The 14,443-nt window shown below is 40.8% G+C and overlaps 1 protein-coding gene across 10 annotated transcripts in view; it reads left to right on the top strand.

Moving 5' to 3' along the window:
• CEP350 (centrosomal protein 350) overlaps positions 1-14,443 on the top strand; it is a 69,045-nt gene that overhangs the window by 15,617 nt on the left and 38,985 nt on the right. For 8 of the 10 annotated variants that reach the window (XR_001921501.2, XM_018079032.2, XM_018079039.2 and 5 more), the window contains exons 7-15: positions 517-627; positions 3,019-3,132; positions 6,641-6,784; positions 7,401-8,056; positions 8,395-8,516; positions 9,751-10,802; positions 11,438-11,591; positions 12,378-12,541; positions 13,122-13,311. Coding sequence is in view for 9 of the 10 variants with exons in the window: in XM_018079032.2 (XP_017934521.2) it covers positions 517-627; positions 3,019-3,132; positions 6,641-6,784; positions 7,401-8,056; positions 8,395-8,516; positions 9,751-10,802; positions 11,438-11,591; positions 12,378-12,541; positions 13,122-13,311 (2,707 nt within the window). In the remaining variant the exon portion in view is untranslated. The remainder of the gene's footprint in view (positions 1-516; positions 628-3,018; positions 3,133-6,640; positions 6,785-7,400; positions 8,057-8,394; positions 8,517-9,750; positions 10,803-11,437; positions 11,592-12,377; positions 12,542-13,121; positions 13,312-14,443) is intronic. The other 2 variants (XM_018079035.2, XM_018079038.2) reach the window with 1 other exon arrangement.

Genomic DNA, 14,443 nt, shown 5'->3' on the forward strand with positions numbered 1-14,443 from the left:
AGGTGCAGATCCCCTCCCTGTGGGTTTTATGGGGTTCAATTCACTGAGCAACATGTCAAAGCATGGACCTGTCTCACAGCTGTGTTTGGGCAATGGGGGGGTGAATAACATGGTTTGATCACAGATATGGACAAGAAAGAAAAAGAAATTCTTGCCAATTTACAGAAGTGTTGATTCCTTTGAAATTCTTCCTGTCTCTTCTTACAATTACAATAAAAAGAAGCTCACTGTATTGGTGTTTTGGGCTTATTTCAATAACTTTTTATTGTCTCAGAGCTTGGTAACATTGTTTTGATTGAAAAAGCCTTTCATATTGCTAATAATCTTTTCGTCAGCCAATCTGCTGTTTTTCAACTGTGAGCAAGTGGCAGACCGGTATATTGCTTCCTTCTAATTTAGCATTAGAAATTCAAATAGTTCCTTTCTTACTTGGCAGATTCCCACCCCTTCCATCCCGAAAAAGCTGTATTTACATTTTTTGCAGTTACTTTAAACTCTGGAATTGTTCACTTCCAGGTTTCAATCCCGCTGAAACAAAGATTCGCACTCCAGATGGAAAGATCTGGCACGCGGACGAGTTCCGTATTAGTCGGGAGTTGTACAGAGATATAGCCCGCCAGTTAAAAGGTGAGCCACAGACAGGACTGACTGAGCCACACAACCTTCTCTGAGAGGCAGAGAAATGTATTTTGTGCAACTCTTAAGTCATGGAAACAAAAAATGGAAGCCATGGGTGTTAAATGTATTGTACTCCACAGGAAGAGTAACTTACTGAACACTAAAACAACCCCATTCTCTCATTCAAATACTTTTAGTAGAAAACCAATATTAGAAGGAATCAAATAATGCCTTTCCTTTGAAACAGGGAAAAAAAAAGTCACCCTCCAAATGTCTTTTGTTTAATTTTGTAATTTCTTTACACGTGTTTGCATGAATGAATGCAATTTCATGTTTAAAAGGGCAAACCCCACTTTTGGTTTCTGTTTTAAAATGTACTACTCCAAGACACAATCTTTATGAATTTTTCACTGTGGAAAACTGCAGTGCCATTGGCAGCTCTTCTCTCTGGGTGAGCTGGAGTAGGATGCCCAAGTGTGCTTTTTTATTTGCTAGGCTGGTTTCAGTGGAGTGCTGTAAGATTAAATTACTTCTGATTGACTGAGTTGGGGGAGGAGAAAGAGATCAAGTGAATAAAAAGGAAGGGAATGGAAAATAAAATCCCCAGAGAACTTCTCCTTTTGCAGCTGAAGAGTTTACTTATTAAGAACAACCTTTCTCTGATCAAAACATTTAAGACTGGAGGAAAATGCATTGAGATTTAAACCTGTAGGTGTCCGTGTATATTGATAGTGTAGTGGCTGGTACTTGTACAGCATGATAAGTTAGTGAGGACTTTTCCTGGAATCACTCATAAAAAAAGTTCAGGAAGAAGAGATGCTCCTTTTCAGTAAAATTGTTTTGCAAATACTCTGTTCAGCATCAGTCTGTGAAATTAATGCCAAATTTCCACAGACTTTTAATCTACACTAGAATTTATTTTTTTAGTTTTGACAAGCATAAATGGTTATGAGTTGTTTATAGAAATTCAGGTTTTTTAAAAGGCTTCATTGAAGAGGTCCAGTTAAAAAGGCATTTGGATCATGTGTCTAGTGCCAGCAAAAGGAAGGATCTGTGTGTCTGTTGATCCACACTCCTGTCCTGATCCCATGCATAGAACAGCTGTTGTGGAACGTGTCTCCTTTCTGACCTGAAAAGATTATCCTCAATAGCTGATTTCTGGTAATCAAATGCTGGTGATGCACATAGTATATACTGTAAATGTATTTTTAGGTTGTTGGATTATCTGTCCACGTGCTACTTCTGTATTAAAGTTACAGCATGTGGCGTTTTGAGTGTGTTACAGAACTGCTCTGTGCTCTGTAGTGCTAAAATAAGCTATAAGGTCTCTGATATCTGCAGCAGCATTGTTCTTTACAGCAAAAAGATTTGATTTTTACATGTAAGCATAGACCATACAGCATGTCTTCATCTTTGTTCAGCAGTTAGGCTAAAGGATACTGTATGGACTCCAAGCTTCCAGTAATTTTGTCTTAAAGATGTTCAGGATTTGCCATACTAGAACAAAATTGCTATGATGTGAACAGAGTGGGAAGCAGCCTGCAGTTTCCTGGTATCAGAAAGGAACTCTTTGTTGCTGGAAGAGGTGAGAAGACAAGGTGGACTTCTGCAAATGCAGTCATTGAGGCCTTTGGTACTCAGTGCATCAGTTCTGTCCTCCCTGTGCTTGTTGCCAGCCTCAAAGATGGCTGGAAAATTTGTAAGGAAATGGTATTAAGGGTGAGAAATACTCCTAAAATTCTATTCCCACATCTTTTAATATAACCTGTTGTTCTGCCTCTGATACTTCCAATGGGCATCCATCAGAGAGTGGATTCAGCTGAAATGAGGGGCTGTAAAAGTTAGAATTGGCATCTAAATAAATCTTCAGAGCTGTCCATAAGGAGGGTTGCACTCTGGTTGTTTCAGGTTGTCTGATCACATTCTTTAGGGAAGAGGAACAAGAAAACAGTGGTAATAGTGGTCACAGAGTTCCTTATATGCTTGTGTTAATGTGTAAGGAGCAGCCCACGTGTTTCAGGAGTGAAGGAACTACATGTTCTTGTGGAACATTAGTGCTGTAAAACGTAATATCTGTAGCAGAAGAGAACCAACAATTGTTCATGTGAAACCATCAGCGTTTCTTTTAAAATGGAAAATGAACTTTAAAAATCTGTCGTGGTGTTGCTGTGGCTTTGCTGTGTTCCAGTGTGTAGGTAAGCAGCCTTTGGTTGAAAATTCCTGTGCTGTGAGGGTTTTAAAGTGCTGGAGTAGAAGTAATTGATCTAGGGATATAATTTGGGATAGTCAGTGAATTCTGCTGGGTTCCTCTGAGTTCTGGTTTTCAAAATGTTGAAGCAAGCTTGTTACTCTGTCTTCTTCCCTGGGGGATATCACTTGACAGCTTTTGTTTGTTTTTAGAGGATTCAACAGCAAAAGGAAAACCCAGTGAGAGAAACAGAGAGAAAAAAGCGACCAGGCCAGTGCGGAAAGTGCAAAAACTGACACGGTTGTCAAGTCCAGAGTCCAAACAAGGTGACTATTTCTACTGTAGAGGGAACCCTATCACATGTCCTTCAGATATAAGTTTTGTCTCAAGAAAGAAAGATGAAAGCATGATTCTTTAGAAGTCTTCTCAGATGTGCAACAGTGAGTTGCAGTGAGTTTGTGTACTGTGCTGCACTGGGGGTTTGTATGGTTTTGTTGGTGGTGGATGCGTGTACTTTTTTTGTAGTTTATTTTAATTTTCTGCCTTTCCACTTATTGTGTGCACATTGTGGAAACTGCTGAGGGGTGTGTGTTTCTTGGGGGGGAGCTGTCCTTGGGTATCTGTCAGGCCAACGCAGACAAAAAGCAGCAGTAGGTCTGTTCTGGATCCTGTTTCTGCTCTGCTTGTGTTGAAGCTGGTTAGAGCCTGACCTACAGCTCAGTCAGCAATGCTGGGAGATGATATTAAAGTCAGTGCCAGTGGGCCTTGCTGAGTTGCCCCCCTGTGAGGTGAGGAGGGGCTGCAATGAAAACTGTTCTCTTGTATGATTTCTCAGTGGGGAAGCAGAGAACAGGATGTGCTCCTGGCTCTTCTCTGGCTGTTCTTCCACGTCCCATTTCAAGTTGTTGCCATCCTGCACCTTCAGTTCTGGCTTGACCCATTCCTGGCTTTCTCAGTTGGTGAAAGAATGTAAAAACACATTCCCTGACAAGTCTTCCAAATCTTGATATTTATAAAGGAATGCTTATTTCTTTTACCAACTAAGAACTCTTTTTTTCCACTATTGTCTGACAATTCCACTGACTATTAAATAAAATTAAATATTTAGAGCAGATGATACAAGCAGGTTACTGTGGAACAGTGCCTTATAGTAGAAAATAAAATAAAACACGTGTGAAATTCTGTCAGTGATTCTTAGTTTTCCAGTAATGTCAATCTTTGATGTTGGTAGCAAAAGAATTAGAAAGACTTCCACATCTGCTTCGTATTTGGTTATAATTTTCATACAAAGTAAGTAGTTATGGCTGCAATCACACACAGAGCAATTTCTTTAAATACATAACAGCTTAGGCAGCTCTTAAGGTTTTATATTTCTCCCTGTGTACAATGACCCCTGATTGGTAAACACTTTGAAGAAAAAAAACCTGCTTTAAAAATCGTTACAAAGGGTTTTTTAGAGAGTGAACATGTGCTTCTGCATGCTGTAAATCCTGAAGCTGCTTGTGAATATTTTGAGCTAATGAATGCTAATACTTTTAAGTGATAAGCATAGATTTGCTCCTTTGTATGCTGATCAATTCCTACTTAAGGAATTATACTCAGCTATCTTACATATTTGTGACAGTTCCAAGTGAGGGAGGAGCAAAGCGCACAGGACACCCCAAGAATAACACCATGTGCCTGAGAGCATTGTCCAAACTCTTCTTGAGCTCTGTCAGGTGTGTTGCTGTGACCACTGCCCTGGGCAGCCTGTTCCAGTGCCCAACCACCCACTGGGGGAAGAACCTTTTCCTGACATCCAACCTAAACCTCCCCTGACACAGGGAATGTCCCCTGACATTCCCTTGGGTCCTGTCGCTGGTTGCAAAAGCGAAGAGATCGGTTCTCCAGCCCAGCTGTATATCCAGGGTTGCCCTGCCCCAGGTGAGGGACAGTTAACTTGCCAGTTAACATCTGGCAGGTTTTGAAGCTCTTCATAAATACAAGGACTGTTGATTTAGACGTGTCCCTGAGTTCCTTAAAGGATAATTTATGGGTGTTGTCCTCCTGGTCTGTAGTAGACTCCCACGCCAACATTCCTGTATTTGTTTGTTCCTTAATCCTTACCCAGAGGCTCCCAACCAAGCCATTGCCAACTGCAAGCTCCAGCCCCTCCATTACATGCAAAGCCACCTGCTGGTGTAACGGATTAAACGTGTTGAAAATGGTGGCCTGGAATTCCTGGCAGATAAGAACCAGCTCTAAGTGGCACATCCCTGCTGGTCCATCCTCCTCCAGTCGTTGCCGTAAGGAGCTGCTTGCCACAGCCAGGGCTATAAATAACCCCAGCTCATGTTCCGCCCCGTTAGCGTGTTTTGGTTAAACAGCTGACAAAAATGGAAGATGACATTCAACTCTGGCTTTTTAAATGCACTCAGAAGCAACTGAGAACAGCGAGTTCTGCAGGAGAACCCCTGTGGTCGATACCTCTGTTTCAAAGAGGGCTTGTAGCGACATGTTTATAAAATACTTGGATAATTTACAACGCAAGCAAGGAGTGCTGTTAGCAAAGGGATGAAGAGTGGGCTGCAGGCTTCTGGGTTAAAGTAACAGCAAGAGAAGAAAGGGGGTTGGGAACTGAGGACTGGGATTGCCAAAACAATTGTTCGGCTGTCCTGGATTTCACTTGACATTGTTGGTATCACGTCTTCAAAGTGCTGGTGTGCCCAGTACAGTCCCTTTTTTGTTTGGCTGTGGTGATCTCATGCTGCAGTGACTGGGTTTCTTTAGACAGAGCTCTTGAAGGTAGAACCCGAAATGGAATTGCTAAAAATCAGCTGCAAATTGTGTATTCAAGTTAGGTACTTTTCTAGCAATAAAGTACTGCTAAATGGTCTGAATTAGGTTATTGATCATTTTCTTTTCTTTTTTTATGTGGCATTTTTATCCAAAGCTCTTTAAGGTCATTATTTTAAGAAAAATTATTACTAATATTGGAAGTTAGCGGGTTGAAAGGTGAGTTGAATAAATGTAGTGTTTAATGTACCCAATATTAGGTAAAGATGCCACCATACCCAGTTTTTATCATTTAATTATATGTAGGATGAAAAAATAATCCAAATAACATTTGGATTGGGTTCTGTCACCTGCAAGGTACTCTGTCCTTCAATTAGGGATCAACTAGTAGGGTCATCTTAACTATTTTCAGTGCTGGCACAGAAATCCCAGCTAAGGGACAGTGAGTTAGCATTGTTGCTCACTAACCTCCTCACAGGACACCTATTTCAATAATTAATTATCTGTAAAAATCTTAAGTGGTTTGGGTTTTTTTTCCTAGAATTTTAACTAATTGTCTTTCCATAGGAAGGTGAAGTGTTTTTTGTATCTCACCTTTATTTTTGTTCCTCTTATTACAACAATTTAGGTACTTTTATCTTTTTTTCTCTTATTTTGAGTGCCTTATTTGAGCTCTACAAATATTTCCCCTCTCCCAAAAGGTTTGTTTATATATTTGAGAAGTGTATAACACTTTGTATTTGAAACAAACAAAAGGTTTGTTTATATATTTGAGAAGTGTATAACCCTTTCTTGTTTTTTAAATCAGTTTTTGTAGTGTTACAGTATGTTTTGGATGTTGCACTGTGTGTGTGGTGAAGCTCTGGTAGATGTTTGAGGCAGCTGTGGGGTGTCTTCATGGTGCATCAATGTTTTATGACTGTTTTGTGTAACTGAGTCTGTACCACTTATGCAGAATGAAATGGCACAGAAATGATGAATGGCTGCAATAAATCCTTATTTTTGATACCATGGAAAATCCACCTAGTGCTTGACATTTACTTATTGCTTATTGTGCAGGTGGAAATTATGTGATAAGTGCATCCTCCTGGCGGGAGGGACAAAAGCTGGTCAAAAAGATACTGGGTCCAGCTCCCAGAACAGAACAGGAGAGAAGAGCTGTATCCAGTGACAGAGCAGGACGAGAGAGAGCTGCCAAGTCTGGTGAGTTGTTCTTTTATCACTGGACTTACTTTACTTAATTTATTATATGACACTGCACGTCTGCAGAATGGTGCAGACTGCTGAGATAGAATATGATCAGGATCTGGAAAAGATGGGATACAGGTTGCAGCCTGTCTTTGCCACTTGAAGCTAGTGGGGAAAGGAATGCCTAGCAGTGGTCCACAGGTCAGGTGAATTTTCCCAGTGTGCTCCTTGTAATGTGTAAGCTGTGATTGAGCATCCCTGTTTAACAGGAATTGTGGTTCTTAGAAATACAGTATAATGTCATCCATGTGCATCATAAATATTCAATGATTCCCCCACCAACCCTTTTCAGAATTTATCCAGAATCTCAGATGGGGCAAATAAGGGACTGTGATGTCTGCTGTGCTGCTTATGCCTGTGAGATGGTGAGGCTGTTAAGAGTATACAGAGTGTGGGCTGAGTCTGAGCAAAGGCTACCACATTCAGACCATGACACTGAATGAAGCAAAAGCACATTTACAGCGAGATCCTGCCCTCCTCCTTCATCCTCACTTGTGCAGCTGTTTCAGTGATGGCATGTGTTTTCCCAAATTTGACTGTTAGTTGAAATATTTGATGTCTTATTCTTTAGCAGGTGGCATTGGAAGGACAGGATCAGATTCTAGACTGGATGTCACCCGCAAAAGCTCTTCAAGAAGCTCTGAAAGGTCAGGAAGTAAAGTACAGTCTGAGTCTAACCTGAAAAAACTGGAAGCTGCTCTTCCAGATGATAACCGAGAAGATCATGCCTCTGTAAATAAGGATTTCCTGCCCGTGGAGATACGTGGAATTCTCGACGACTTGCAGTTGGATTCCATGAGCACAAAGCAAGAGAAAGATGTGGAAAAGCAGAATCAAAAATCTGTTCTGCCCACTCAAAACACCAGGAGCCACAGTCCAACCAAGAGGAAACCAGACAAGGTGGCTGCCAGTGAGGAGCCTCAGGTGATCTCCAAGAAACGCCACTATGACAGCGATGAGGTTCGTCAGTACATCATCAGGCAGCAAGAGGAGAGGAAGAGGAAGCAGCATGAAGAGAAGAAAGCACAAAAAGAGGCAACAGAACAGAAAAACAAAAGGCTCCAAGAGCTCTACAGAAAACAGAAGGAGGCTGTTGCTAAAGCAAAGCATGTGCCTCCTCCTGAGCCTTCAGCAGCCAAACGGTTACAGGAAACCTACTCCAAACTATTGCTGGAACGAACACTTTTAGAAGAGCCACCTCAGCTGCCTACGGTGCAGGAAGCACAGGTACAGCTGATTCACTAACTTAGTGTGTTGCAGTTGTTTGCAGGAACAGGAGGTCGTATGTTCAGGAAGGTCATGACTTGTCTTGGTCGGTTAAGAAAAAGGAACAAAGAAAAATGTGTAGCTTTTGCTTAAAGGTGGTGATTTCAGTGTGCAACCTCCTTGCTGGCAGCTGCTTTTGGGCACAGCAGGGCCTACTAGAAAGATGAATGAAATTCATCTTTCTGTTATAAGTAGAATCTGAATTCTGGATATTAGCCTTTGCAATTTTAATGAGGCAAGAGCTTCTGGACTACAACAGACTTTTGAAAATGCATTTTTCTGCTTGTCTTCATCTCTAGCCCAGACCTGGTTATCAGCCCTCCGGGGAATCCGACAAAGAAAACAAGGCCCAGGAGCGTCCTCCGAGTGCATCTTCCAGCAGTGACATGTCGCTTTCGGAGCCGCAGCAGCCGCTGCTGAGGTGAGGAACTGGGGGCCTTTGGGAGAGAGGAAAATGCTCCTGCTTTCATCTCTGAGAGGTGAAAATAGTTCATGTTCCAGTGAGAGTAATTGTCTTTACGGCAACTAAAACGTGTCCTTGCAGTAAAGAGGAAGCTGATGCAGGAGAGCATATGAGAACTTTGGCTGTGGCTGGTTTGTGAGTCTGTAAATAAATAAAGGAGTGGTGGTTGCTGGTAATCTTTTGGTGACATAGGTGGGATATGTATTTCTTATGGGGGGACACTGTTTTCTCTGCCATTGACATCAGGCAAGAGGAGCTGATTGTATGAATACATGTGTTGGGTTTTCTCATTTGATGTTTTCAATGTTTGTATTTTATCTATTCTCTTTGATTCAGCCTTTAGTTACTGTCTCTAAAGTACCAAAACCCTCTGATTCTGCTTAGAACTAGCCTTTCCCTATTTCTTCTCATGCTTTCCCAGTTTTAAATTGTTCATTGTGTTACCAGAGTTTTTCGTACTGTAAGTCAAGATGCCTGACCAGACACTTAAATATAAGGAACTAAAAATCCTGAAGTTTCTTGGATATCCTTAATTATCCTGGTTGTGCAAGTGTGTCTTCATTTTTTAACTACATAATGAATGTCTGCTTCCTGAATATATACTTGTTTCAATATCTGAACACTGATTTTGTAAATTCAACAAGACCTGTTTACTTTCTGGAAAAGTTCAAGGAAGCACAAGGAATGCCATGTGCTACTGTGTGTAGAATAAGCTGCTAAGCCATATAGTAAAGACTGTTAGTGTAACTCGAAAGGAAAAAATGTAATTGCTGATAGTAGAGGAGAGATAAGACTTAAGTTATTCAGAGACCCTCACAGTAATCAGAGAAGCAGCTTTTTGTGAGGGACTTTCCAGGTTTCCTAGAATTCTGAACATGGGCAAGTGATAAGGAAAAAAATGTTTTCTCCCTTTCGGGTAAGTCTTACTGCTACTGCTGAAAAACCTCAGCTTGTTACAACTCTAAAACAAACAGTACACCGTAAGTGGCATTTCAAATTTGGAAGGTGCTGTGTTGTTTGGTTTGTTGAATTTTTTATTAAATAACATTGTGTAACTCTTTACCGTCCCATTCTCTGCCCCTCTGATACCACCAAAAAGTGTTTCATCCTGAAAATTAAATTTGTGACATTCATACTTCAGTTTAAAACAACAGCGTAAGACCTCAATGTGGATGTTGACTTTTCATTTCAGGAACGAGCTGATGGAGCCTCCCTGGGTACAGCCAGACAGGCTGAGCCCAAGAGTCCAGCTCTCTCATCCACAAGCTCTCTTGGGCTCAAATGGAGGCCCTTGTTCCCAGCACTGGAGTCTGGAGCAGATGGACCTTTTGTCAAAGGAGTGTGATGCGGTGTTGGCAGGGAGGAGGAGCCATTCTGCGCCTGTGGGATCACTGGGGCCTCAGCCATACCTGAATTCCCCTGCTGCACAGCAAAATCTCTTAGCAAAACCTCCTGCTGGCCAATATAAGAGCAAATTAGATCGCATTGAAGCTTTGAAAGCTACAGCTGCTTCCCTTTCCAGCAGGATTGAAAGCGAAGCCAAAAAGCTGGCTGGGGCTGGCATCAACTATGGTACCATTTGGAACTCAGAATTTATGCAAGAAAACCAAGATGATGGACGGTGGGCAAAGGCTGTGAGTCCTCCTGTGAGAGAGGAAAACGAAGATGCTTTTTCAGCCAGAATTCAAAAAATGTTGGGTGCCTGTGTGTCTCATACAGCCTTTGATGACAACCTTCCTGGGGTAGGCAACCTTAGTGAATTTAAAAAGCTCCCTGAGACCATCAGGCCTCTTACTGATGTAGTCAGCCTTGGATTGAGGTCTCCTGCTGCCAACAGGCATGAGGGGATCCTAGGACATTTATCCAAGAGACAGACTGACTCCCTGGGCCGTGAGAACCAGGGCTATGCTCTGAATAAAGTCGTCGTTCCTCACGAGTCCAGCATCGACTCCATCAGCGAAGGGCCTCTCCTGAGTGATGGAAACCTCTCTGAAGAGGAAGGAGGCCAGCACAAACAGTTGCCACTGAAGATGCTGGAGACATTAAAAGAGAAGGATTTCTGCATCCGGGAGAGAAACGCTTTTGAGCCCATAAAGGAGTTTCAGAAAGCAGCTGAGAAGTACTCGCCGCTTTTCCCTCAGACAAATGACACCCACAGCAAGGGGCCCTGGGAGGAACTGGCCAAGGGAAGTCCCCACAGTGTCATCAACATCTTTGCAAAAAATTATCAGCTTCATGGAAAAGGTAAAAATGGAAAAATTTCTCAAAATTTCTCACATTTCTCTTGAGAATCGATATTTTCCTAGTCTTGTTGCTCCTTACGCTTTATGCTTCACAGGTAAAGAATGTGTTCTTGAAGTCTCAAACATGAATTTGTGTAAGGCATGACTTACAGTTGTCTCATGCAGGATGCTCTGTTTCATTTTCATTTTTTGTACAAATTTATCCCTCATTTTGTAAGTACTGTTACTCTTGCCTGGAACTCCTCATTTTGAGGAGGAATGTTTTCCGAGAAGTTGATTTCTATGTTGTGGGTTTTCTTTCTTTTTTTCCCTTCATTTTATTTCCTTCAAAAACGATTGCATTAAAGTTCCTGCAAATGGTTCTACTCTAAAGCACTGTGCTCTTCAAGAATGTTTTAGCTGGAGTGTGTTAACAAAGTAAAGTGTTCAGTAATTTTAAAAAAAGAAGACTGTGCTTGTTCCTTTGTGTTAAACTGCCATGGGATGGCTGTGCTGCTGTTCTCCTGATGGTTTTGTGTTTGAAAGGAAGTCACTGTAACTGATGGGTGGGAGCATTTTAGTTCCTGCAGTTTTATTATCTATTCGATGCACCTTTTGGATAACTTTTGTCCTCTCCTTTCTTTGTCCACACTTCAGTGTTTGATGAAAGGCTGAACGGAGGGTCTGCCCTTCTGCGCCCTTTGCTTCCTACCATGAGCCCTCCGGAGAGTGTGGCTTCTTATGAAGATGATTTTGTCTCATCGCAGGGAAGTAGCACTTTAACAGACAAGAAGATTGCACGTGACCTCAGGTAACTGTGTTGGACTTCTTGTACAAATAAAAATGCAGGATTTGACAGGAAATAGTTAATACAAAATTGGTTTCATAAAATGCTGCATATCTTCTATGCTGTGCTGTAATACTGGTCAAAGTGATGAAAGCAGTTCCTTAGGACTTGCAGTTAATATAGCAACCAGCATGCTGAAGACATAAAAATTGGATTCCTGTTCTCTGTCTAATTTTTGTTCTTCTTCAGGCTGGGCAGGTAGCTTTAGGCAAGATTCTTATCCTTTGTAATCTGGTGAAGATTAGTTCTCCAGCTTGTGTGGCTGCTGTAATGCTCTGTTGGTTAGTGTTTGTAACATATAAAAAATAGAAAAGATATTTGAAAGTGTTAAAATCCATTCAGTACCTCAAAATTTTGTAAAAAACCCTATAATTACTTTCAGTAAGGATTTGGGAATGCTAAGTAATGGATATTTAAGTTGTCTGTTAGAACTTTATCTGAAATGCAGTCACATTTGGAGTCATATTGTTCCAGTCTGGAGTCAAATATTTCTTCTTGGAGAGGATGGTTGTTATCTGTCTTTTAGTTTTTCCTATTGTTGGAAGCACACTTCAATATGTTCAATATCATGTCAAACTTCCCAGTGTCTTGGCTGTCATAGTTTTAAGTCTGAAAATCAATGGTTTTCTAGATAGACTGATCTGTGCAGTTTAGTCCTCTGTCTCTAATTTCAAGTGTGGTGGTTTTCTTGTGCACGGTATAATGTGGGAGCTGAAAGTCCTTAATCACTGGCAATGTGCTCCTTTTTAGTGTTGCTGGCAGCAGTAATTCAAGCATTCAGGAAGAAATTCCAAGGAGGAAATCTCCCCATGAGCCTAGATCTGTGGAACTTGCTTCTCAGCATTCTTCTGGACCACGATCTGCAGCATCTTCTCGCTCCTCTACTTCCTCAAGAAAGAGAGGGAAAAAGGAACGTAAGTGCAATACTTGACTCTAGAGTTGTTTGGTTTCTTTGAGGGAGGTTTTAGGGTTTTCCTGTTGTGAAAATTGCAGTCTTTCTTCATATCTGGAAACTGTGATCTAATGCTGATAGAATGATTTGCGTTTTCCTCTAATGATTCCTTCCTAAATTCTTTTTGACCCTGATTATTCTGACTTTAAAATATAGTCATCTAAATTCAAATTACATAAGCAAGAGGTTGTTAACAGCATTGAAAAGTTCTCCTTTCTTAAACCAGCCCTCTAATAAGTCAATTAATATTAATATCATGTGGGAACTATCCTTAGATTCTGTACTGAGAAAATGCCAATAGGCTGCTGAGTAATGAGAATTACAGCCACAGTTGTTTATGAAGGCAACAACAAATTTGCCTGAATGCTTTGTCTTTGGGTCACAGACATTTTCCATAGGTGCACAAATTAATAAATACATGGTAACCTGTGCCTTACAGAAGTGTGAAGAAACTCATGGTTTGGTTCCTTGATGTATTGTTTTGGGGCTCATGATGGCAAGATATTCACAAACAAACTTTTGGCACTGTTGTTACTTCTTAGGGTTGGACTCTTTCAATGGAAGTTCTCACCACTTTTCTGTGGAAGAAGATAAAATACTGTCTGAATTAGAGTGGGGATCCCAACAGGCAAAGAAATCCTTATCGAGTAGCAGAGTTTCTAGTAAAGACCATGAGCAGAACCCGGATACAGACAGTACCCTGGAAAACTTGTCTGGACACTCCCTGCTGAGGTAACAGGAATGTTATAAGACTTTATGCTAATATAATCAAGTTTGGTAGTGTTATTGGCTGTTTCTTTGGACATGCAAAAGGGAAGCAACAGAAATGATCAAACGTTATTAAGATGGGCATGTGGAAAACATTTTTCCCTGTATTTTAAATATGAAACCTGGTGTCCTGTCATATTCAGTACCTTAAGCATTGACAAAAGGTCTGTAAGAAGTGTGTCAGGAGGGAAATAGCTAGTCAACCTATGCAGTCATCTTGCTCTTTTCAGTAGATACACAGACATTTTTGGCTATTTTTGTGTTCAGCTAGTACTCACAAGCCTATCCAGCTCTGTGAGTTTGATGCTTTTTGAGAGGTGAACCAATCCTTTTAAAAGACCATATTAAAAATGGAAGAAACATTAATTTTCTGTTGCATCCTCTTTATGCCTGCCTAAAAATGCAGTTTTTCTGCTAATTGTGCAATTAATATGGTTATGAAATACTCAATTTTCACTGCATTTTTTTCTAAAAAGCATCAAATAATATGAATGATCTCTTGTTCTGTATCAGTGTAAAGCAGTGCTGAGGTATTGAATTGTATTGGCAACTTCTGCTGACATCCAATATTGGGTTTGAAAGGTCCTATGACCTCCTAAGATGTGCCAGGTAAAGCAGAATGTCTTCCTAAAGGACTTAAGCAGCCACTGTTAATCCCCTTTGATTTCATAAAGTTGGAATAGTAAATTTAAGAAGTGTTTGCATAATTTTCTGTATGTTTAAAAAAAGAGATGTCTTTAATTTGCTTCCAGGAAGTGTTACTGTAGTATTTTATGAACTGTTCAAGTCAAGTTTTGGCCTTCAGGCATTTCATTGCATTTTGATGAAAGAGATCCAAGACTCAGAGCAGTGGCTTATCACAATCAGTTGCTTCCATATGCTGGTAGCAACCTGTTTAGTTTTTTAAATGCACATCCAGATAACTGCATCCTGACTTTCTCATGCCAAGTTCCTGACAGGAGGCATTGAAACTGCTTGTCTGGCCATGTAGAACACTGTTAAGTTGGGGTTTTTTTTAATTGTTGTGTGTGCTAACTAGGTTTAATACTTGGGAGAAAAATAGGGTACTCTAGAAACTTAACCCTAAGCTGGGATA

Source organism: Manacus vitellinus, unplaced genomic scaffold (genome assembly GCF_001715985.3).
Source record: "Manacus vitellinus isolate BGI_N305 unplaced genomic scaffold, ASM171598v3 scaffold_44_pilon, whole genome shotgun sequence".
Taxonomy (NCBI): Eukaryota; Metazoa; Chordata; class Aves; order Passeriformes; family Pipridae; genus Manacus; species Manacus vitellinus.